The sequence below is a fragment of the Takifugu rubripes genome, chromosome 3 (assembly GCF_901000725.2).
Source record: "Takifugu rubripes chromosome 3, fTakRub1.2, whole genome shotgun sequence".
Taxonomy (NCBI): Eukaryota; Metazoa; Chordata; class Actinopteri; order Tetraodontiformes; family Tetraodontidae; genus Takifugu; species Takifugu rubripes.
The window spans coordinates 14,089,479-14,111,003 of record NC_042287.1 but is presented as its reverse complement, the minus strand read 5'-3'; the positions used below and the strand labels follow the sequence as shown (position 1 = coordinate 14,111,003).

General features: G+C 43.4%; 5 protein-coding genes across 7 annotated transcripts; 1 reads left to right on the top strand and 4 right to left on the bottom strand.

The window, feature by feature from the left end:
- Positions 1 to 5,766: 5,766 nt before the first annotated feature.
- Positions 5,767 to 7,272, bottom strand: LOC115249106 (golgin subfamily A member 6-like protein 22). The gene is made up of 3 exons (XM_029833416.1): positions 7,218 to 7,272; positions 6,128 to 6,973; positions 5,767 to 6,025 (listed from the first exon to the last, which is right to left on the bottom strand). The coding sequence occupies exons 1-3, from the start codon at positions 7,245 to 7,247 to the stop codon at positions 5,969 to 5,971; spliced, it is 933 nt and encodes a 310-aa protein (XP_029689276.1). The 5' UTR covers positions 7,248 to 7,272; the 3' UTR covers positions 5,767 to 5,968.
- Positions 7,273 to 8,491: 1,219 nt separating this feature from the next.
- Positions 8,492 to 10,310, bottom strand: LOC115249172 (golgin subfamily A member 6-like protein 22). Its single transcript, XM_029833899.1, has 3 exons — positions 9,948 to 10,310; positions 8,852 to 9,697; positions 8,492 to 8,749 (listed from the first exon to the last, which is right to left on the bottom strand). The coding sequence occupies exons 1-3, from the start codon at positions 9,975 to 9,977 to the stop codon at positions 8,693 to 8,695; spliced, it is 933 nt and encodes a 310-aa protein (XP_029689759.1). The 5' UTR covers positions 9,978 to 10,310; the 3' UTR covers positions 8,492 to 8,692.
- Positions 10,311 to 11,217: 907 nt separating this feature from the next.
- LOC115249171 (golgin subfamily A member 6-like protein 22) lies at positions 11,218 to 12,730 on the bottom strand. Of its 2 annotated transcripts, none has more exons than XM_029833897.1 (3): positions 12,676 to 12,730; positions 11,583 to 12,428; positions 11,218 to 11,480 (listed from the first exon to the last, which is right to left on the bottom strand). In XM_029833897.1, the coding sequence occupies exons 1-3, from the start codon at positions 12,703 to 12,705 to the stop codon at positions 11,424 to 11,426; spliced, it is 933 nt and encodes a 310-aa protein (XP_029689757.1). In that variant the 5' UTR covers positions 12,706 to 12,730; the 3' UTR covers positions 11,218 to 11,423. The 2 variants fall into 2 exon arrangements, with proteins under 2 accessions (XP_029689757.1, XP_029689758.1); XM_029833898.1 differs by having other exon boundaries at positions 11,218 to 11,477.
- Positions 12,731 to 13,917: 1,187 nt separating this feature from the next.
- On the top strand, positions 13,918 to 19,565 carry gls2a (glutaminase 2a (liver, mitochondrial)). Of its 2 annotated transcripts, none has more exons than XM_029833884.1 (18): positions 13,918 to 14,229; positions 14,543 to 14,630; positions 14,730 to 14,851; positions 15,431 to 15,560; positions 15,649 to 15,728; positions 15,843 to 16,006; positions 16,181 to 16,239; positions 16,804 to 16,836; positions 16,913 to 16,971; positions 17,044 to 17,110; positions 17,210 to 17,260; positions 17,667 to 17,843; positions 17,915 to 18,046; positions 18,116 to 18,208; positions 18,285 to 18,346; positions 18,499 to 18,575; positions 18,662 to 18,716; positions 18,789 to 19,565. In XM_029833884.1, the coding sequence occupies exons 1-18, from the start codon at positions 14,021 to 14,023 to the stop codon at positions 18,973 to 18,975; spliced, it is 1,845 nt and encodes a 614-aa protein (XP_029689744.1). In that variant the 5' UTR covers positions 13,918 to 14,020; the 3' UTR covers positions 18,976 to 19,565. The 2 variants fall into 2 exon arrangements, with proteins under 2 accessions (XP_029689744.1, XP_003963522.2); XM_003963473.3 differs by having other exon boundaries at positions 18,653 to 18,716.
- Positions 19,368 to 21,106, bottom strand: spryd4 (SPRY domain containing 4). The gene is made up of 2 exons (XM_003963472.3): positions 20,933 to 21,106; positions 19,368 to 20,538 (listed from the first exon to the last, which is right to left on the bottom strand). Exons 1-2 carry the CDS (start codon positions 21,063 to 21,065, stop codon positions 19,997 to 19,999), a joined length of 675 nt encoding a protein of 224 aa, XP_003963521.2. The 5' UTR covers positions 21,066 to 21,106; the 3' UTR covers positions 19,368 to 19,996.
- Positions 21,107 to 21,525: the final 419 nt, after the last annotated feature.

The window sequence follows — 21,525 nt, the reverse complement described above, 5'->3', positions numbered from 1 at the left end:
ATGTCACCCTCCTCTCTCCGTCTGATCGCTTGGATCGATCCTACAGCTTCAAAAGTAAATAAAACAACGAGGGAGGGTTGAGAGTCAGTCAATGGATAAAGGTAGAAAGTTAAAATTCCCTTGTTTTATGATTGAATCTCCCGATCGTATCAGTAACAGAATGGCAAATATTGGCCTGAATTCTTGGAACACCGAGCTGCACGTGTGGGGAAACGTCTGTACAGTCTTCATTATCTGCTCTTTATAGGGCGCAGGAGGTTGAAAAAGGAGTCTTTGTGGAGAGGAGAGGTGCAGCGATTGCAGGGGCACGACCTTTCAGCGAGCCTCCGTCATTCCACATGCAGGAAAGAAAAGGTTCGAACGCGCATCTTGGCTCGTGTGAAGCCTGTAGCCTCACAAAATAGAGAGGAAAGGACGCTGAAAGGACATCAGGAATCCTTTTGGACTGTAACTGTCTGTTCAGATAAGAGATCCAACTACATCAGGACCGGATGTGATAGAAATCTACTGGTTTCGGGTCTTTTCATGCTGTGTTGACGCTAATGAGTCCGGCAAGGAAAAGACGTGAGGAATTTATGCAGCAGGCCCAGCTGAACCAATAATCTGTGCACTTTGGGAAATAAAGTGACTATACGCTGCTATTCTGCCCACAATGGCTCCAGTTTGCTGAGTCAGGTCGGGTCCCTGGTGCCGTGTCACCAAAGAGAAAAGTCCCAGTTGAAAGACTTCATAAACTGTGGATGATTTTTGATATTTGAACCAAAAGGACAACAGAAAGCAGCAGCAAGTCCTTATCTGCCACTGCTGCTTTTGAAAGGATATAAATGAAGCAGAATCCACGGCCGTAAATATGAATATGAACAATCTATCGCAGGAAAACGGAGTTGAGCTGGTTTCTTTGCTCCATCTCTCTCTCTGGTGCCTTCTGCCGTCTCCCTGCACACACAATAGGCTTCTGTGTGCACGGCCTTCGGAATGCTGTGAGATGGCAGGGCAGTGGGATAGCTGCGTGGTGAGGACGGGGGGTTGGTGGGGGAGGAAGGGTGTGGAAGTTTGGACGGAGGAAGGAGAGGGGGGTCGAGTGAAGGAAGGCGAAAGGGAAGACATTGCAGCGATGGACGGAGGGTGGTGATGCAGGGGACTGACCTCCTAGAACTGTGCACAGAGGCTCCAGGGGTCTACAGGGTGTCCAGGTTTCTGCGCGGTGACCACAGCAGACAAGCGGCCGAGGTCCGTGTACACACGACTGGAGGGTAGTCAACACCCACCTGCAGAAAGAACTGGCCTCTGCTTCTATTTTACAGAACTGGAAAACATAGATTTGGGCTTTTTGTGTTTTAAACACACTTGCTTTGTTGTCCCCAACTTTGCAGCCTTTGATCTGTCAGATTTCCCCCCACGGGTCAGGAAATGAAGATGTTCTGTCGTCATCCAATTAGGAACACCAGCCGCTGTAGCTTTTATCTTATCATTAGCATCCAAGTGCAAAGTACTGCATGTTAGCATAGCTGCTGTCAGAATTACAGCAAACAAAACTACTTAATAGGGAAATGCCACTAACATCCTGAAAGCTCTGACATTGATCTTCTGCATGTTGGTTCAGAGGTAATCTCTCCACCACAGATTAATAAGATGTTGGTGCTCAAAAATGATATCGGAGTTTGAGACGGTTCTGCCCCTCTCTCTGGTCTGATTTTCAGAAGAGAAGGGATTTCTGTCATCTCAGGGATGGTGATTAATGTGAATTAAATGGTGCATTAAATCAAAAAAGTAGGCTTTCATCTTCAGACATTGTAATTTCATTTCGATGCCTCTGGGGTTGAGACCGCCGTTGTGTCTGTGGGACCTTGTGTCTCTGGTAATAAAATCCTAAATCTGGATAATAAATGTGTCCCATTATTATATTTGAAGTTATTTTAATGACTTTATTATCACACCTATTCTGGCAATAATCCAGCAAAAAGAACTTATAAATGATAAGGGAGAGGCTACATCTTAGGGCATCTTGTTTAAATTTCCTGTCAACCACATGAGAAAATCCAATAGCTCTGAAGAAATCAATCAATTCTCAGGAACGAAGAAACCTTTTCCTTCCCACACCCAGAGCTGCTGGTCCAGGAGCCAGGACTCTACCCAGCCCTCCGGATTACTGAGGGTGAATCAAAGCACCAGAACCGGCATGTTTCTTTTCCTGTCTAAGGTGGAGTTGGTGGGGGAGCGAGGTTAAGTTTGTGCAGGCATGGTGTGTGCAGCGAGGGGGGCTTTCTCACACAAGATGGAGGATGAAGGGACAAAGGTGGCATTCATTGGCCCAGGAATGGAAAACATTTTCAGCTGAAAACAGAGAAGCTACGACCAGCAGAAGCAGCTCAGGGAGGCCATGGGTTAGCATGCACCACTTTGGAGAATTTGTATGAACCACCAGAACCAAAATCAGACCTTGTTGGTTTAACACAGATCACCTTCTGTATGCAAGCGTGGGCCTTCTACACTGTACATGTTTAGCATGCATGCCACGCACTTAATCGCTGTTATTTAGAGTTATCAGCAATGCCCTAATTATTATCAAGGAGCCGTAAAACCAGGAGAAGGCTCACAAAGAAGGGGAGGATGCTGTATTCTAATCTGCTCTGCTGTCATTGTGGAGGGTTTAGGACAGAAGTCATGAAGTACAGGAAGTTAGGAATTTTTAAGCTCAATATATTGGAAGTTGTCCCCAAAATCCTGCTTGAGGGACCAGTTATGGAGTCTCAGATGAACAGTGTCGGGTCCTGGGGTGAGTCTGCCACCTAGAGGGCAAAATGGTCCAGGCAATGTGCATATTTCACCACCTGAGGGCGCAACACTGAAAAAGGACTTCAGAGGAGGCTGTCAGCAGCATCGCTGAGATGAGGTTTCCTTGGTGTTTCAGGAAATAAGGGAGGTTCAGATGAAGCTCAGATGATCATCATTGATCATTTTATCAATCAAGAACTGATCTCATTATATTGATTTTTAAATAGTTTATTTACAAATGATCATTGCAACGGCAAAAGGTTGACACACATTCAGGAACAAAGCACAAATAAAAGCCAATAATGGGGAAAAATACAGATATTAAAAAAGAAGCTATAAATTTAGTTGAGAAACTCGTCCGTTCTGCATCTGAGGAAACACTATGTTCACTTTCCATCCCAGTTTCTGTTGTCATCTGGGTGGAAGAATGGGACAGCCTGATGGTGGGGGGGGCAGGAGACCCTTAGCGTGATAAACACTTTGGTATCCAGCTCCAGAATTTGCTTTTCTTCTTTTTCTGCTTTGTGAACAGAAGAGCAAACAACTATTTTAGATTTCACCTCAAACAGCTGATATTTTGAAAAACATCTTCATCACTTGAAGTCGATTTGAGGGAACTGACCTGAAGCTGGACCTTCTCCACATGGAGATGTTGAATCTCCTGCTGGAGTCTGCTCTCCTCCAGCTTCTGTACCTTTGTTTCCTCCTGTACTTTTCTCTCTGTTTCCATCATTTGGTTTATAATGTTCTCCCAGTGGTCACAGAGGTCGTACAGCTGGTTGATGGCCTGGTTATCTGGTCCACAGGGCTCCACGCTGACACTCTCTTCTTTTCTGGAGAGCTGCTTCTCGCCATGTTCAGCCACTATTTCCTGGAGCTCTTTCTCCAGCCTGGAGCTCTTTTCCTCACTCTCCCTCAGAGCAGCCTCAGTCTGGGTCAGCAAGGCCAAGGTGTCCACATGAGCTTCAGGCCTCAAGCTCCTCTCCCTGAACTGCTCCTCTCTTTCCTGCAGGACCTCTCTGGGTTGTCCCACCTCCTCTTCAAGGTTCCCTTCAGAGTTTAGCAGCTCTTGGGAGTCACTAATGTCACTCAGAGGAATGTTAATCTGAAGGCCGATGTCGACTTTCCTGGGTTGTTCATCAACCCCGTTCTGTTCTTCCTGGATTTCACCCGTCTGGTTTAAGCTTTTACTCAAATCCAGCTGCTGTTGGAGAGACGCTATCTCTTCATCCTTTTTCTCCATCAGCTCTTTGACCTGCTGGAGGTTGTCCTTTAAGTACCTGTTGTGCTGTTCAGTGTAGAACAGTTGTCTTTCCATCTTGCCACATTTCTCTTGCAGCTCATGGAGTTGCTTCTTCCAGTCCGCCCTCTCTTTAGGGACCAGGTCATTTTCTGGACTCCTCGGCTTCTCAAAGTCTCTGGGACGCTCTCTCGGTCTCCCCATCAACTCTGTCTCTGCATGAACAGTCTGAATAAACAAGAAAAAATAGGATTTAACATCAAAGAATGTGTCAGTTAATATTCCTATTAATTGTAAAAGCACTTTATAAAACATTGTCAAATACAGAGTAAAATATTAAAGCAACCCAAACTGAGACTCCTCTCCAAATGTTCAGTTCCCAAACACATTTTTTTTTATTTAAAAAAAAAATCACTATAAGGAAGTAAAAACATAATTGATCTCATATCACTTAAGAAAATCAACCGGATCATCTTACCTTTCTGACGTTTCGCTTCTGTTGCCACATTTTGGTTTATTACTGAGTTAAATTCTTCCTGTTGTAGCCAAAAGTAGCAACACTCTCACAGACACAGTTTTGTACGTCTTGTTTAAGCGAAATACTCGAGATAAATGAAGCAGATTAATTTTTTTGTTTGAACTTTGGGTTGTCCTTTTGTCTTTGATCCTTGTCTCATCTTCTGTCCATTGATCTTTAATTCGTGACGTCATCGCACGCTACCTTATATCCCCAGAGGACACCATAACGTTTAACGTTTTAATTAAGCACTTGCAGCTTAAAATATCACATCAACCAAGGAATATATTTTTGGGAGATTCCTCTGCATTATAATGGAGCCGTTCTTACAGAACATCAGGACCCCAGAAAGTCAAAGTCTGACAAAATGACTTGGCAACGAGTTGCGCGCTCTCTCTCGTTTTTTGAGCGGTGCACATGTCCTGCAACAGAGATATGCAAATGTCCATCACGCTTTTTTTACTCCTTTTTATTCGAGTTGATTGGTGACAGATTTCGTGTTGTGTGCTTCTTTGTGAATGAGGGATCGTGTTCCCTATCACGTGTTTGGTTTATTCTCATTAAACGGGACTTAAGAAGAGCCCAGTGCAATTGCGGGTGTGATTTGTTTTGGATCTTTCTTCGACCTACACACAACCAAGACTGTTCCAACACAGATCACCTTCTGTATGCAAGCGTGGGCCTTCTACACTGTACATGTTTAGCATGCATGCCACGCACTTAATCGCTGTTATTTAGAGTTATCAGCAATGCCCTTATCATTATCAAGGAGCCGTAAAACCAGGAGAAGGCTCACAAAGAAGGGGAGAATGCTGTATTCTAATCTGCTCTGCTGTCATTGTGGAGGGTTTAGGACAGAAGTCATGAAGTACAGGAAGTTGGGAATTTTTAGGCTCAATATAATGGAAGTTGTCCGTAAAATCCTGCTTGAGGGACCAGTAATGGAGTCTCAGATGAACAGTGTCGGGTCCTGGGGTGAGTCTGCCACCTAGAGGGCAAAATGGTCCAGGCAATGTGCATATTTCACCACCTGAGGGCGCAACACTGAAAAAGGACTTCAGAGGAGGCTGTCAGCAGCATCGCTGAGATGAGGTTTCCTTGGTGTTTCAGGAAATAAGGGAGGTTCAGATGAAGCTCAGATGATCATCATTGATCATTTTATCAATCAAGAACTGATCTCATTATATTGATTTTTAAATATTTTATTTACAAATGATCATTGCAACGGCAAAAGGTTGACACACATTCAGGAACAAAGCACAAATAAAAGCCAATAATGGGGAAAAATACAGATATTAAAAAAGAAGCTATAAATTTAGTTGAGAAACTCGTCTGTTCTGCATCTGAGGAAACACTATGTTCACTTTCCATCCCAGTTTCTGTTGTCATCTGGGTCGAAGAATGGGACAGCGTGATGGTGGGGGGGCAGGAGACCCTTAGCGTGATAAACACTTTGGTATCCAGCTCCAGAATTTGCTTTTCTTCTTTTTCTGCTTTGTGAACAGAAGAGCAAACAACTATTTTAGATTTCACCTCAAACAGCTGATATTTTGAAAAACATCTTCATCACTTGAAGTCGATTTGAGGGAACTGACCTGAAGCTGGACCTTCTCCACATGGAGATGTTGAGTCTCCTGCTGGAGTCTGCTCTCCTCCAGCTTCTGTACCTTTGTTTCCTCCTGTACTTTTCTCTCTGTTTCCATCATCTGATTTATAATGTTCTCCCAGTGGTCACAGAGGTCGTACAGCTGGTTGATGGCCTGGTTATCTGGTCCACAGGGCTCCACGCTGACACTCTCTTCTTTTCTGGAGAGCTGCTTCTCGCCCTGTTCAGACACTATTTCCTGGAGCTCTTTCTCCAGCCTGGAGCTCTTTTCCTCACTCTCCCTCAGAGCAGCCTCAGTCTGGGTCAGCAAGGCCAAGGTGTCCACATGAGCTTCAGGCCTCAAGCTCCTCTCCCTGAACTGCTCCTCTCTTTCCTGCAGGACCTCTCTGGGTCGTCCCACCTCCTCTTCAAGGTTCCCTTCAGAGTTGAGCAGCTCTTGGGAGTCACTAATGTCACTCAGAGGAATGTTAATCTGAAGGCCGATGTCAACTTTCCTGGGTTGTTCATCAACCCCGTTCAGTTCTTCCTGGATTTCACCTGTCTGGTTTAAGCTTTTACTCAAATCCAGCTGCTGTTGGAGAGACGCGATCTCTTCATCCTTTTTCTCCATCAGCTCTTTGACCTGCTGGAGGTTGTCCTTTAAGTACCTGTTGTGCTGTTCAGTGTAGAACAGTTGTCTTTCCATCTTGCCACATTTCTCTTGCAGCTCATGGAGTTGCTTCTTCCAGTCCGCCCTCTCTTTAGGGACCAGGTCATTTTCTGGACTCCTCGGCTTCTCAAAGTCTCTGGGACGCTCTCTCGGTCTCCCCATCAACTCTGTCTCTGCATGAACAGTCTGAATAAACAAGAAAAAATAGGATTTAACATCAAAGAATGCGTCAGTTAATATTCCTATTAATGTAAAAGCACTTTATAAAACATTGTCAAATAAAGAGTAAAATATTAAAGCAACCCAAACTGAGACTCCTCTCCAAATGTTCAGTTCCCAAACACATTTTATTTTTAAAAAAAATCACTATAAGGAAGTAAAAACATAATTGATCTCATATCACTTAAGAAAATCAACCGGATCATCTTACCTTTCTGACGTTTCGCTTCTGTTGCCACATTTTGGTTTATTACTGAGTTAAATTCTTCCTGTTGTAGCCAAAAGGAGCAACACTCTCACAGACACAGTTTTGTACGTCTTGTTTAAGCGAAATACTCGAGATAAATGAAGCAGATTAATTTTTTTGTTTGAACTTTGGGTTGTCCTTTTGTCTTTGATCCTTGTCTCATCTTCTGTCCATTGATCTTTAATTCGTGACGTCATCGCACGCTACCTTATATCCCCAGAGGACACCATAACGTTTAAACGTTTTAATTAAGCACTTACAGCTTAAAATATCACATCAACCAAGGAATATATTTTTGGGAGATTCCTCTGCATTATAATGGAGCCGTTCTTACAGAACATCAGGACCCCAGAAAGTCAAAGTCTGACTAAATGACTTGGCAACGAGTTGCGCGCTCTCTCGAGTTTTTTGAGCGGTGCACATGTCCTGCAACAGAGATATGCAAATGTCCATCACGCTTTTTTTCCCCTTTTTATCCGAGTTGATTGGTGACAGATTTCGTGTTGTGTGCTTCTTTGTGAATGAGGGATCGTGTTCCCTATCACGTGTTTGGTTTATTCTCATTAAACGGGACTTAAGAAGAGCCCAGTGCAATTGCGGGTGTGATTTGTTTTGGATCTTTCTTCGACCTACACACAACCAAGACTGTTCCAACACAGATCACCTTCTGTATGCAAGCGTGGGCCTTCTACACTGTACATGTTTAGCATGCATGCCACGCACTTAATCGCTGTTATTTAGAGTTATCAGCAATGCCCTAATTATTATCAAGGAGCCGTAAAACCAGGAGAAGGCTCACAAAGAAGGGGAGGATGCTGTATTCTAATCTGCTCTGCTGTCATTGTGGAGGGTTTAGGACAGAAGTCATGAAGTACAGGACGTTAGGAATTTTTATGCTCAATATATTGGAAGTTGTCCCCAAAATCCTGCTTGAGGGACCAGTAATGGAGTCTCAGATGAACAGTGTCGGGTCCTGGGGTGAGTCTGCCACCTAGAGGGCAAAATGGTCCAGGCAATGTGCATATTTCACCACCTGAGGGCGCAACACTGAAAAAGGACTTCAGAGGAGGCTGTCAGCAGCATCGCTGAGATGAGGTTTCCTTGGTGTTTCAGGAAATAAGGGAGGTTCAGATGAAGCTCAGATGATCATCATTGATCATTTTATCAATCAAGAACTGATCTCATTATATTCATTTTTAAATATTTTATTTACAAATGATCATTGCAACAGCAAAAGGTTGACACACATTCAGGAACAAAGCACAAATAAAAGCCAATAATGGGGAAAAATACAGATATTAAAAAAGAAGCTATAAATTTAGTTGAGAAACTCGTCTGTTCTGCATCTGAGGAAACACTATGTTCACTTTCCATCCCAGTTTCTGTTGTCATCTGGGTGGAAGAATGGGACAGCGTGATGGTGGGGGACCAGGAGACCCTTAGCGTGATAAACACTTTGGTATCCAGCTCCAGAATTTGCTTTTCTTCTTTTTCTGCTTTGTGAACAGAAGAGCAAACAACTATTTTAGATTTCACCTCAAACAGCTGATATTTTGAAAAACATCTTCATCACTTGAAGTCGATTTGAGGGAACTGACCTGAAGCTGGACCTTCTCCACATGGAGATGTTGAATCTCCTGCTGGAGTCTGCTCTCCTCCAGCTTCTGTACCTTTGTTTCCTCCTGTACTTTTCTCTCTGTTTCCATCATTTGGTTTATAATGTTCTCCCAGTGGTCACAGAGGTCGTACAGCTGGTTGATGGCCTGGTTATCTGGTCCACAGGGCTCCACGCTGACACTCTCTTCTTTTCTGGAGAGCTGCTTCTCGCCCTGTTCGGACACTATTTCCTGGAGCTCTTTCTCCAGCCTGGAGCTCTTTTCCTCACTCTCCCTCAGAGCAGCCTCAGTCTGGGTCAGCAAGGCCAAGGTGTCCACATGAGCTTCAGGCCTCAAGCTCCTCTCCCTGAACTGCTCCTCTCTTTCCTGCAGGACCTCTCTGGGTCGTCCCACCTCCTCTTCAAGGTTCCCTTCAGAGTTTAGCAGCTCTTGGGAGTCACTAATGTCCCTCAGAGGAATGTTAATCTGAAGGCCGATGTCGACTTTCCTGGGTTGTTCATCAACCCCGTTCAGTTCTTCCTGGATTTCACCCGTCTGGTTTAAGCTTTTACTCAAATCCAGCTGCTGTTGGAGAGACGCTATCTCTTCATCCTTTTTCTCCATCAGCTCTTTGACCTGCTGGAGGTTGTCCTTTAAGTACCTGTTGTGCTGTTCAGTGTAGAACAGTTGTCTTTCCATCTTGCCACATTTCTCTTGCAGCTCATGGAGTTGCTTCTTCCAGTCCGCCCTCTCTTTAGGGACCAGGTCATTTTCTGGACTCCTCGGCTTCTCAAAGTCTCTGGGACGCTCTCTCGGTCTCCCCATCAACTCTGTCTCTGCATGAACAGTCTGAATAAACAAGAAAAAATAGGATTTAACATCAAAGAATGCGTCAGTTAATATTCCTATTAATGTAAAAGCACTTTATAAAACATTGTCAAATAAAGAGTAAAATATTAAAGCAACCCAAACTGAGACTCCTCTCCAAATGTTCAGTTCCCAAACACATTTTTTTTAATTAAAAAAAAAAAATCACTATAAGGAAGTAAAAACATAATTGATCTCATATCACTTAAGAAAATCAACCGGATCATCTTACCTTTCTGACGTTTCGCTTCTGTTGCCACATTTTGGTTTATTACTGAGTTAAATTCTTCCTGTTGTAGCCAAAAGTAGCAACACTCTCACAGACACAGTTTTGTACGTCTTGTTTAAGCGAAATACTCGAGATAAATGAAGCAGATTAATTTTTTTGTTTGAACTTTGGGTTGTCCTTTTGTCTTTGATCCTTGTCTCATCTTCTGTCCATTGATCTTTGATTCGTGACGTCATCGCACGCTACCTTATATCCCCAGAGGACACCATAACGTTTAACGTTTTAATTAAGCACTTGCAGCTTAAAATATCACATCAACCAAGGAATATATTTTTGGGAGATTCCTCTGCATTATAATGGAGCCGTTCTTACAGAACATCAGGACCCCAGAAAGTCAAAGTCTGACTAAATGACTTGGCAACGAGTTGCGCGCTCTCTCGAGTTTTTTGAGCGGTGCACATGTCCTGCAACAGAGATATGCAAATGTCCATCACGCTTTTTTCCCCCTTTTTTATTCGAGTTGATTGGTGACAGATTTCGTGTTGTGTGCTTCTTTGTGAATGAGGGATCGTGTTCCCTATCACGTGTTTGGTTTATTCTCATTAAACGGGACTTAAGAAGACCCCAGTGCAATTGCGGGTGTGATTTGTTTTGGATCTTTCTTCGACCTACACACAACCAAGACTGTTCCAACACAGATCACCTTCTGTATGCAAGCGTGGGCCTTCTACACTGTACATGTTTAGCATGCATGCCACGCACTTAATCGCTGTTATTTAGAGTTATCAGCAATGCCCTTATCATTATCAAGGAGCCGTAAAACCAGGAGAAGGCTCACAAAGAAGGGGAGGATGCTGTATTCTAATCTGCTCTGCTGTCATTGTGGAGGGTTTAGGACAGAAGTCATGAAGTACAGGAAGTTAGGAATTTTTAAGCTCAATATATTGGAAGTTGTCCCCAAAATCCTGCTTGAGGGACCAGTAATGGAGTCTCAGATGAACAGTGTCGGGTCCTGGGGTGAGTCTGCCACCTAGAGGGCAAAATGGTCCAGGCAATGTGCATATTTCACCACCTGAGGGCGCAACACTGAAAAAGGACTTCAGAGGAGGCTGTCAGCAGCATCGCTGAGATGAGGTTTCCTTGGTGTTTCAGGAAATAAGGGAGGTTCAGATGAAGCTCAGATGATCATCATTGATCATTTTATCAATCAAGAACTGATCTCATTATATTCATTTTTAAATATTTTATTTACAAATGATCATTGCAACGGCAAAAGGTTGACACACATTCAGGAACAAAGCACAAATAAAAGCCAATAATGGGGAAAAATACAGATATTAAAAAAGAAGCTATAAATTTAGTTGAGAAACTCGTCTGTTCTGCATCTGAGGAAACACTATGTTCACTTTCCATCCCAGTTTCTGTTGTCATCTGGGTCGAAGAATGGGACAGCGTGATGGTGGGGGGGGCAGGAGACCCTTAGCGTGATAAACACTTTGGTATCCAGCTCCAGAATTTGCTTTTCTTCTTTTTCTGCTTTGTGAACAGAAGAGCAAACAACTATTTTAGATTTCACCTCAAACAGCTGATATTTTGAAAAACATCTTCATCACTTGAAGTCGATTTGAGGGAACTGACCTGAAGCTGGACCTTCTCCACATGGAGATGTTGAATCTCCTGCTGGAGTCTGCTCTCCTCCAGCTTCTGTACCTTTGTTTCCTCCTGTACTTTTCTCTCTGTTTCCATCATATGGTTTATAATGTTCTCCCAGTGGTCACAGAGGTCGTACAGCTGGTTGATGGCCTGGTTATCTGGTCCACAGGGCTCCACGCTGACACTCTCTTCTTTTCTGGAGAGCTGCTTCTCGCCATGTTCAGACACTATTTCCTGGAGCTCTTTCTCCAGCCTGGAGCTCTTTTCCTCACTCTCCCTCAGAGCAGCCTCAGTCTGGGTCAGCAAGGCCAAGGTGTCCACATCAGCTTCACTCCTCAAGCTCCTCTCCCTGAACTGCTCCTCTCTTTCCTGCAGGACCTCTCTGGGTTGTCCCACCTCCTCTTCAAGGTTCCCTTCAGAGTTTAGCAGCTCTTGGGAGTCACTAATGTCCCTCAGAGGAATGTTAATCTGAAGGCTGATGTCGACTTTCCTGGGTTGTTCATCAACCCCGTTCATTTCTTCCTGGATTTCACCCGTCTGGTTTAAGCTTTTTCTCAAATCCAGCTGCTGTTGGAGAGACGCGATCTCTTCATCCTTTTTCTCCATCAGCTCTTTGACCTGCTGGAGGTTGTCCTTTAAGTACCTGTTGTGCTGTTCAGTGTAGAACAGTTGTCTTTCCATCTTGCCACATTTCTCTTGCAGCTCATGGAGTTGCTTCTTCCAGTCCGCCCTCTCTTTAGGGACCAGGTCATTTTCTGGACTCCTCGGCTTCTCAAAGTCTCTGGGACGCTCTCTCGGTCTCCCCATCAACTCTGTCTCTGCATGAACAGTCTGAATAAACAAGAAAAAATAGGATTTAACATCAAAGAATGTGTCAGTTAAAATTCTTATTATTGTAAAAGCACTTTATAAAAACATTGTCAAATAAAGAGTAAAATATTAAAGCAACCCAAACTGAGACTCCTCTCCAAATGTTCAGTTCCCAAACACATTTTATTTAAAAAAAAAAAATCACTATAAGGAAGTAAAATCAAAATTGATCTCATATCACTTAAGAAAATCAACCGGATCATCTTACCTTTCTGACGTTTCGCTTCTGTTGCCACATTTTGGTTTATTACTGAGTTAAATTCTTACTGTTGTAGCCAAAAGTAGCAACACTCTCACAGACACAGTTTTGTACGTCTTGGGCTCAAATCTCGAAATACTCGAGATAAATGAAGCAGATTAATTTTTTTGTTTGATCTTTGGGTTGTCCTTTTGTCTTTGATCCTTGTCTCATCTTCTGTCCATTGATCTTTAATTCGTGACGTCATCTCACGCTACCTTATATCCCTAGAGGACACCATAACGTATGTATATATTATATTATGTATATATTATATACAGTATATATACAGTATATATGCTTATAACATTCTAATCTTATTTCAACAGAAACTAGGTCAACGACCCGACCAACGACCCTGCTAACGACTCTCAGGTGACCACCCAGATCATTAGCATGCAAATGGTCCAGGGGCTATATATTCTCAAGCTCTCAAGCTGACAGAGAAAACTACCTTGGATACAATGACCTGGATGACTGAGAATTTACACAGACATTCTAATCTTATTTGTATTTATTTATTCTGTTTCTATACTTTGTATAGGTTGCTACTATAATTCAATTTCCCCACGGGGATGAATAAAGTACATCTTAATCTTAATCTTAATAACGTTTAATGTTTTAATTAAGCACTTAAAGCTTAAAATATCACATCAACCAAGGAATATATTTTTGGGAGATTCCTCTGCATTATAATGGAGCCGTTCTTACAGAACATCAGGACCCCAGAAAGTCAAAGTCTGACTAAATGACTCTCACAGTTGCCAAGTGGATTGCAAAAAACTGCAGAGCGATTTTAATATTGTCAAGGTCAAGTTTTTTGTTTGTTTTTTGCGTGTGTATGTTCAAGGCCATTTTAGTGTAAACAGTGGTGGCCAACAATGAGTGTCAGAACCCTTTGTTGCATCATCACTTATTCTTCAATAAATGTATATTTAGCTAATCTTGAATGTTTGATATAAATATCACATTTTATATTTTTAATGTTATGGTGGAACCAATTCTAAACACTCCAAATTCCTGTTTTTCTCAGCTTGACGTAGAAATCCTATGTATTTGACAGGTAATACCAGATAAATTAATAACAAAGTAAAACAATTAAAATGTTTAAAACTTAGTTTTAGTTGCCGGTCTGGCTGAACATTAACCACACTATCTTGCTAACGTCATTGACCGCAGCTCCTCCCTTTCTGTGCAACAGCCCCTGCTCTTAAAGCCTCGGAGACCGTGAGGTAACAACGGCTCTCTAGATCAGCTCCTGGTGAAAAAAAGAAACTTGTTTTGAATTATTAAATACGCAGCCTTTCTCATCACAATGCATTGCCTAAAAGGTCTGGGGAGAGCAAACCAGGGACTTTTGCAGCTTGTTAAAAATGCAGCGGTCTCCACCAGAAGTGGAGCCAACATGATTCTGGCCAGGACGCAGAAGCCTGTTCCTCTCCCCTGCTGGGCTGCGGCATCAGCCCACACCCACAGGGGCTCTCAACACCAGACGGGCCCTGATGTGGACCAGGGATACTCAAAGTAGGTCACAAAGTGTCTCTAAATGCTGAAATATTTACGTGATCACAAATTTCTAGTAAAATAAACCTCAAAACCTGATATCCTGTCATATAAAACAGATCATTTAAAATAATGTTAAGCAAAGAATTAGTTTATAGCCAGACTCATAACATGTACAAGCTGTAAAGATTTGAGTTTCAATCATTTCATTTCCACTGAGGTCACTTTGAGTATTTTCTTTATTGAAAATGGCATTAATTGCAACACAGTCCCTAGTTTAGGAGTATCTACAGGGACGTATTTACAGATCACTGCATGTTGTTCACTGTTGCAGGAGCAGGCTCTTATCCAACATGGAGGACCAGCTCTTCTACACCATCTCTGAAGGCCAGGAGATGATCACCCTCACTCAATTCATCTCTGTGAGTACAGACCTCAAACATCAAAAATCCTTTGATAGGACTCTCGGGATTCTTTTGCTTGTGCGTTAATGTGCTGAAACACAAACATCATGTCTGCAGGCTTTAAGAAAAACAGGTTTGTTGACGTCCGACCCTCGGCTGCATGACTGCGTCCACGCGATGAGGCAATCGATGCGCAGCTCCGTCGGACCGGTCATGATGGACAAGGCTCTGTTTCGGAGGTGGGAAAAGCTTTCTCCTTTTTTCTCTTCAATTTTTCTCTTCAAACTGTGAAAACTGAGGAAAATGATGAAAATGCGAGAGGAAAGGTCACAGAATGACATCCTGATTGAATCCGTCCAGTCCCCGTTTCATTTATTTTCATGAATCCATCAGATTATAGTCTCCACACGAAGGCCCCAGAGTTCAGGATAAATATGGCACTGGAAACAGACAGAGCTATCTTTTAGGAAATGACCAATATCATAAATAATGCAGGCTCCCGCCGCTGTCTTCTGTGGGTGGCACAAACCCTCATGCTAGCATCACCTCGGCTGCCTTGCAGACACTTTCTTTCAGCGCAGCTGTGACCGAATGCATTTCTCAAAAGCAGAGAGGCGTCTGTTTATTTTAGCAAGTCCGCCTGTTCTGTGAACGTGCCTCACCGCCACCAAAGAGACGGCACAGACGGGTTCACAATCAGGTCGTTGTGATTTCATTATCAAACATCATTGTGATTTATTTTATGATGCGCCAAATCAACGCAGCCATTCAGTTATCCAGCCACATTTTGTTCTCCATCTCTGCGCATCGTCCTGCAGGTATGTGGGCAACAACATCATGCTGCTGACAAATGCTTTTAAGGGAAAGTTCATCATCCCAAACTTTGCCGAGTTCACCCAGCAGATCAATAGGATGTATGAGAGCGCGTACCAGCAGGAGGCGGGACAAGTGAGCCCCCCACACACACACACACACACAGGTTTTGTTTCTCTGCCTCTGTTGCCATCACACTGAGATGCTTTTATGGTCTTATTAGGTGGCTGATTTCATCCCTCAGCTGGCTAAGTTCAGCCCTGAGCTGTGGGGTGTTTCTCTGTGCACAGTGGATGGCCAGAGGTACGATGGATTCCTCAGCGTGAAGCAGCTGCTGCCAAGACTGCACTCATTTATATCCTGCTTTGTCGTTCTGTAACCTGTTTTCTCCCCCCGATCCATCCTGACATCATGCAGACACTCCGTGGGTGACACCAAAGTTCCCTTCTGTCTGCAGTCGTGTGTGAAGCCCCTGGCGTACGCCGTCGCCCTGCACGACCTCGGCACCGAGCGCACGCACCAGTTTGTGGGGAAAGAGCCCAGCGGATTCAGATTCAACAAACTGTCACTCAATGATGGAGGTACGTCCAAAGAGTTACCGAAACCCACAGAACTCCTCACTCCCCGGGAAAAGGACAGAGTGGTTTTCTCTACTACTACCTGCTAGTACCTTTCACCCCTCTATGAAATATCTTTAGTCTTCCAGGTTTATTTCTCCTGTGGTCTTGTGATACATCTTTTTCCTTCTCATGCAGACAAACCACACAACCCAATGGTGAATGCTGGGGCTATTGTCATCAGCTCTCTAATCAAGGTAAAATCTATAGGCGAAGTTAAGTGTTTATTAAATACAGATTTTTAACATTGACAAAAGGTCATCATCATGAAGGATGACTTTAAGACAGATCAGGGAATAAAACTGTAAGAAATGCACGTGTATAATAATAATTAACATCTGTCTCCCTGTCATGAATATTTACAACCCTCATAATAGGCCTGACCAGCACACAAATGATCTAAAAAAAAAATGCTGTGCGTGTTTCTAAGTCAGCAGTGCTGATACTCTGGACCTCTTATCAGTGGTCAGACAGAGCTGTGGTGTGTTTCAGGGAGGGGTGTGTATGAATCCCACCAATGACAGCTGCCAGATAGGAAGGTGTTTGCTCACTTGTGTCTAGATCCCTCCAGACACGACATTATTTGAACATACCCTTTTTGTATATTTACTTAAAATCTGGTCACAGAAATGAGTTCAAGATATTTGGTGGTGGTGGTGGTGGTGGTGGTGGTGGTGGTGGGGGGGGGGGGGGGGGGGGGGGGGGGGGTTAATGACGCCGCCTATAAAAGTTTCTAAAGAAACTGTTCTTTTTGTTTACAGCCTGATTTGAATAAAGCAGAGAGGTTTGACTATGTGAGTAACTGATTTCTTCTACTTAGTTATATGAATCTTTTGTGCTTGTTACTGAAAACGTGCGATGTTGTTTCAGGTGATGGAATTCCTTAAAAGAATGGCGGGTATGGAGAATGTTGGCTTTAGTAATGCCACGTGAGTGACGCTTTTGGTCAAATCTGTTTTCTATGAGTGCAGCTGTCCTAAGATCTGTTCATGTCCCCACAGTTTCCAGTCGGAGAGAGAAACCGGTGACAGGAATTACGCAATTGGTTATTACCTGAAAGAGAAAAAGGTGAGTTGTGGTATTTAATTTTTACCTACAAAACGTGTGTTTAAGTGATCAAAGTTTCATTTTAAACGTTAATGTTGTTAATGATGTTGATCCTGGCAGTGCTTTCCTGAAAACACAGACATGATGGCGGTTCTTGACTTCTACTTTCAGGTGATATTTCTTCTTCTACAATTCATATTTTCACTCATCTAAATTCTTCTTGGGTGCACTTTGGATTTTAAAAATAAATTTTTGGTCATTATCATTATTTACATTAGAACTGCGAGGTCTAAAATTGCAATGACTTATTTCTCTCTGCAAAATAAATATATATATAAATAAATAAGTATTTGCATTTCTTTAATACTCCAGTATTTATTTTCTGTTAAATTTATTTCACAAATGTACCAGATCAAAAGGATGGAAATCACATGTACCTTGATAATAAATATTATTTAGTCTAATAACCGTATTTGTTTACATCCTATCAACTCTTGGAAAAATGATATTTCTAATTATAATGTACAGAAAAGAAAGCGTAAATTCTCCTCGTCTTCCTCTCGTGCTTCATCTCCAGCTGTGCTCCATTGAGGCCACCTGTGAGTCGGGCAGTGTCATGGCCGCCACGCTGGCCAACGGAGGCATCTGTCCGATCACGGGCGAGCGCGTGCTGAGCACCGAAGCTGTGCGGAACACCCTGAGTCTCATGCATTCCTGCGGCATGTACGACTTCTCCGGCGAGTTTGCCTTCCACGTGAGTGTGGCTAAAGTTCCGGCTCAGCCTGGTGAACACGGGTCTTCACAGATGTCCTCCCTCCTCTTCAGGTGGGCCTGCCAGCTAAATCAGGGGTTTCCGGTGGTGTTCTCCTGGTGGTCCCCAATGTCATGGGCATGATGTGCTGGTCTCCACCATTAGACCGGATCGGCAACAGCGTTCGTGGAATTCACTTCTGTCAGGTGATCAATCATCACGGCTTTTTCGATGAATCCCGACGCGTGCCGTCTGTTAAGTTTTGATCCAAATAGGAGCTGGTGTCTCGCTTCAACTTCCACAATTACGACAACCTGAGACACTTCACGAAGAAGTACGACCCCAGGAGAACATCCCACTATGACCAAGTGAGTTGAATGCGGGAGCAAAGGGCTCAAATCAGGCGGAATGATCGGCAGTGATGATTTCCCTTTGCTCCATTAGAACAAGGCCTTGGTGAACCTGATGTTTGCAGCCCACAGTGGTGATGTGTCGTCTCTGAGGAGGTGAGTGGTTTTCTTCATTCACCACATATGCCTGGCACGTGCAGAAGATCCATGTATGTGATGCTGGAACCTCCAAAATTCATTTTAAAATGCAGAGAATCGAAAGAAAGGCCACGTTAAAAAGAAGGGTCATAGTTTTCCCCCTCCTCCAGGTTCGCCCTGTCGTCTGTAAACATGGACCAGCAAGATTACGACTCGCGCACGGCGCTCCACGTCACCGCCGCAGAAGGTGACGCTCAATCATCTGCCAAGTTTTGCCAATATTCTCCATTTCAATCCAAAAAAAACCCAAAAAATATCTTCCAGGTCACGTAGAGGCCGTTATCTTCCTAACCAACGTGTGTAAAGTCAATCCCCACATCAGCGACAGGTACGATGAGATCAATTAAGAACCAATTCCATATGTTCCCAGACATTTCTATGTTGTTGTTGGGTTTCTCAGGTGGGGAAACACACCTCTGGATGATGCCATGCAGTTCGGCCACAACGTGGTTGTTTCAGTGCTTAAGGAGTACCTGAGAGTGCTGGGTGATGAAACACACAACCAAGGGGAGAAGCAGAGGTTGGATGCTGGGGACGGCGAGGAGCATCATTTGAACCATCAAGAAATAGAAACATTAAAGACCTGAGAAGAAAGAGCAGAGTATAGAACATTATAGCACATTTGTGCTTAAGGTAGTATTGTAAATACAACGGGCAGCACGCTGCTCCTGGGGTGGAAATGACCTAAATCCAGGCTTTCTTTTATTAAAACTGCTTATGTAGTTAGAAAACTATTTTTAAATGCAAAAATGCGACATGTATTTTATTATTTAATCGGTCTTTGATATCAGTTCAGTGAGGCTCAGTCTGCTTCATGTATTTTATTGTTTTAAAAATAGATTTTTTTTAAATGTAACATCAGCATATATTAAGTGTTTAACAAGTACTTACTTGTGATCCTCTGGACACTGTGAAATGAAGCTTTTTAATGTTGACATTCTGACACGTTACCACATTAGTAAAGACTCCAACAGCATTCTGCATGTTAGCCTACAATCACGATTGTCCCGTTACACTTTATTATGAAAGAGAACTATGCTTTCACATCTCACATTAAGTTTATTCCTGCATCATTTGAGTTTACTCAGGCAGTGAAGCTGTAATTATTTGAACATGGACTTGGGTGTAAATACTGTGCGTATCGTTCTTTTGTAAATAAAACAAATATATAAGCCACTGTTATGAATGAGGCATTGTTGTGTATAACATAATAAAAAATCTTGCAGCAGTTTTTTGACTAACCAAATATTCGCTACCGACTGAAATAAACTGCATTAGCATAAACATTTTGTACATAACCAAGAGTACGTCAGCTAAACACAGACATGGTACAATTATGAAAGTCTGTGACAACATCGCCACACAATCGTTGTTGCATTACTTAATCTGAGGTAATACATAGGCATTAAGTAAGCAGACACACAGTTCTGTAATCCTGAATGACAAAGTATGAAATTGCATTGTTAAAAACTACAGGTGGACCACAGATAATCAACCACCACCTGCAAATGAGCTGTGCAGGACTGCCGCGTAGATATTGCTTTATTATTAAGAATCGTTGCCATGGTAAAGGATGTAAACCCACCACCATCACAGTTCCTTCCTGCTTCACTTCAGACCTTCAGGCTCCTCCATATCTGAGTGTGTGAGCAGCTCCCCATCCCAAAGTGCAAAGGCGGGGCACAGGGGCCCCTTGAACTGGGCCCTGATGCTGTGAAGGATGGCAGGTTTTCCCGTGTCCACCAGCCCCAGAAGGCCTGCATCGTAGTCAAACAGGATTCCTATACGGTCGGGCTTCCCCACCAGCGTCACAGGGACAATCTTATTGTTAGTCATGGCTGACCACTTGCGTTGAGCGTAGCTGAAGACCCAAGAGGAGCTGTTGGTGCCCACACAGTCCTCCCGGGACATCAGCGCTTCGGCCACACCAAGACGAAACTCTTGAGACTTCTTTACTGTTACCTCCCAGTAATGTCTTCCACTGCTGATCTTCTCATCGCCGAACACAACGGCCCAGTCTCGGAAGCGCTCGGGGTTGTCTTGAACCTGACTGGGGTCCAGACCAAGTACGCGGTAAATGACACCAGTGTTCTTCTTGAAGAGGTCGAGGCTGCTGTGAGCTGTTCGCTCATCGAGCTTGAACTGAAGACCTAAAGAAAAAACAATTGTGTCATCACAAGCTGAGGAATTGACATTGCAAGAACATCCATCTGCATTAAGCTAAAGGGTGAAAATATAAAGCAAAGATATACATTTTCGGTAAAACATAGGACTGTTTTCGGGTGAATTCTCCGAAATAAAAACTTGTTTTCGATGCTGCAAGGCTCGTGTTTTCCCGCTTTTAACATGTTTCCCATAATGTAGATTACGCGTTAGTGAGTTTTAACAGTTGCTGAGTTCGTTGCTCTGTCGGGGCCTCAGAACGGACAGAGTCCACAATAATCAGTCATTAGCTGTCCTGCTCTGAACTGTTGACCTCCCGCTTGCAGCAGCAGAAGCCGCAGTTAACATCCTTTCTCCAAGCTAACAAAAGCTCTCGCTCACTTTTCCCGGTCGAGCCGGAGACGTAGCATCGCCCCGTCAGTTGATAGACAGCCGGACTCTGTCTGGGTGAAAAGGAGACCACAGTCCGTCTCGCTAAAGTGCAGAGACGGGCAATACTGACGGATGTCGCCATGTTTTTCTCTCTGTCGCTTTTGATTTCTTCACGAATATAACGGTGGCGCCGCGCTCTGCTGCCCCCCGCAGGTCTGGAGTGGAACATGCACCCTCCCGCCACAAACCACTAATCAGCACCAAGGACAGCAGCCAGAATACTAAATATTATAATTAGAAATAAATGTGTGGTAACTGCCTTTATTCATCATCTCGTTATTATCCACTACCAAGCACGATTCATGTCCTTTAAATGATAATACATAACCATGTCATTAAAACTGTAGATGATGGAAGCTAATTATGTCACCCCATCCCCATGGGAATTGTCTCTTTATCAGTCTTTCTTGATCTGAAATAAATTCTAAATGCATCAGTGACCTGGCAGTGTTACTCAGAATTTTGGGTGCACTGAAATGTGGACAAATTAATGGAAATAGTATCGACTTCATTTAGAGAAGGTGCCTTCAGGGTAAGAGTTG

Coding starts and splice junctions, on each gene's coding strand:
- LOC115249106 (XM_029833416.1), bottom strand. CDS start 7,247: ATGTGGCAACAGAAGCGAAACGTCAGAAAG. Junction 6,974..7,217: donor AGAAGCGAAACGTCAGAAAG/GTAAGATGATCC, acceptor TTGTTTATTCAG/ACTGTTCATGCAGAGACAGA. Junction 6,026..6,127: donor TGGAGAAGGTCCAGCTTCAG/GTCAGTTCCCTC, acceptor CTGTTCACAAAG/CAGAAAAAGAAGAAAAGCAA.
- LOC115249172 (XM_029833899.1), bottom strand. CDS start 9,977: ATGTGGCAACAGAAGCGAAACGTCAGAAAG. Junction 9,698..9,947: donor AGAAGCGAAACGTCAGAAAG/GTAAGATGATCC, acceptor TTGTTTATTCAG/ACTGTTCATGCAGAGACAGA. Junction 8,750..8,851: donor TGGAGAAGGTCCAGCTTCAG/GTCAGTTCCCTC, acceptor CTGTTCACAAAG/CAGAAAAAGAAGAAAAGCAA.
- LOC115249171 (XM_029833897.1), bottom strand. CDS start 12,705: ATGTGGCAACAGAAGCGAAACGTCAGAAAG. Junction 12,429..12,675: donor AGAAGCGAAACGTCAGAAAG/GTAAGATGATCC, acceptor TTGTTTATTCAG/ACTGTTCATGCAGAGACAGA. Junction 11,481..11,582: donor TGGAGAAGGTCCAGCTTCAG/GTCAGTTCCCTC, acceptor CTGTTCACAAAG/CAGAAAAAGAAGAAAAGCAA.
- spryd4 (XM_003963472.3), bottom strand. CDS start 21,065: ATGGCGACATCCGTCAGTATTGCCCGTCTCTGCACTTTAGCGAGACGG. Junction 20,539..20,932: donor CTCCGGCTCGACCGGGAAAA/GTGAGCGAGAGC, acceptor TTTTTTCTTTAG/GTCTTCAGTTCAAGCTCGAT.
- gls2a (XM_003963473.3), top strand. CDS start 14,021: ATGCATTGCCTAAAAGGTCTGGGGAGAGCAAACCAGGGACTTTTGCAG. Junction 18,209..18,284: donor GAACATCCCACTATGACCAA/GTGAGTTGAATG, acceptor TTGCTCCATTAG/AACAAGGCCTTGGTGAACCT. Junction 18,347..18,498: donor GATGTGTCGTCTCTGAGGAG/GTGAGTGGTTTT, acceptor CCCCTCCTCCAG/GTTCGCCCTGTCGTCTGTAA.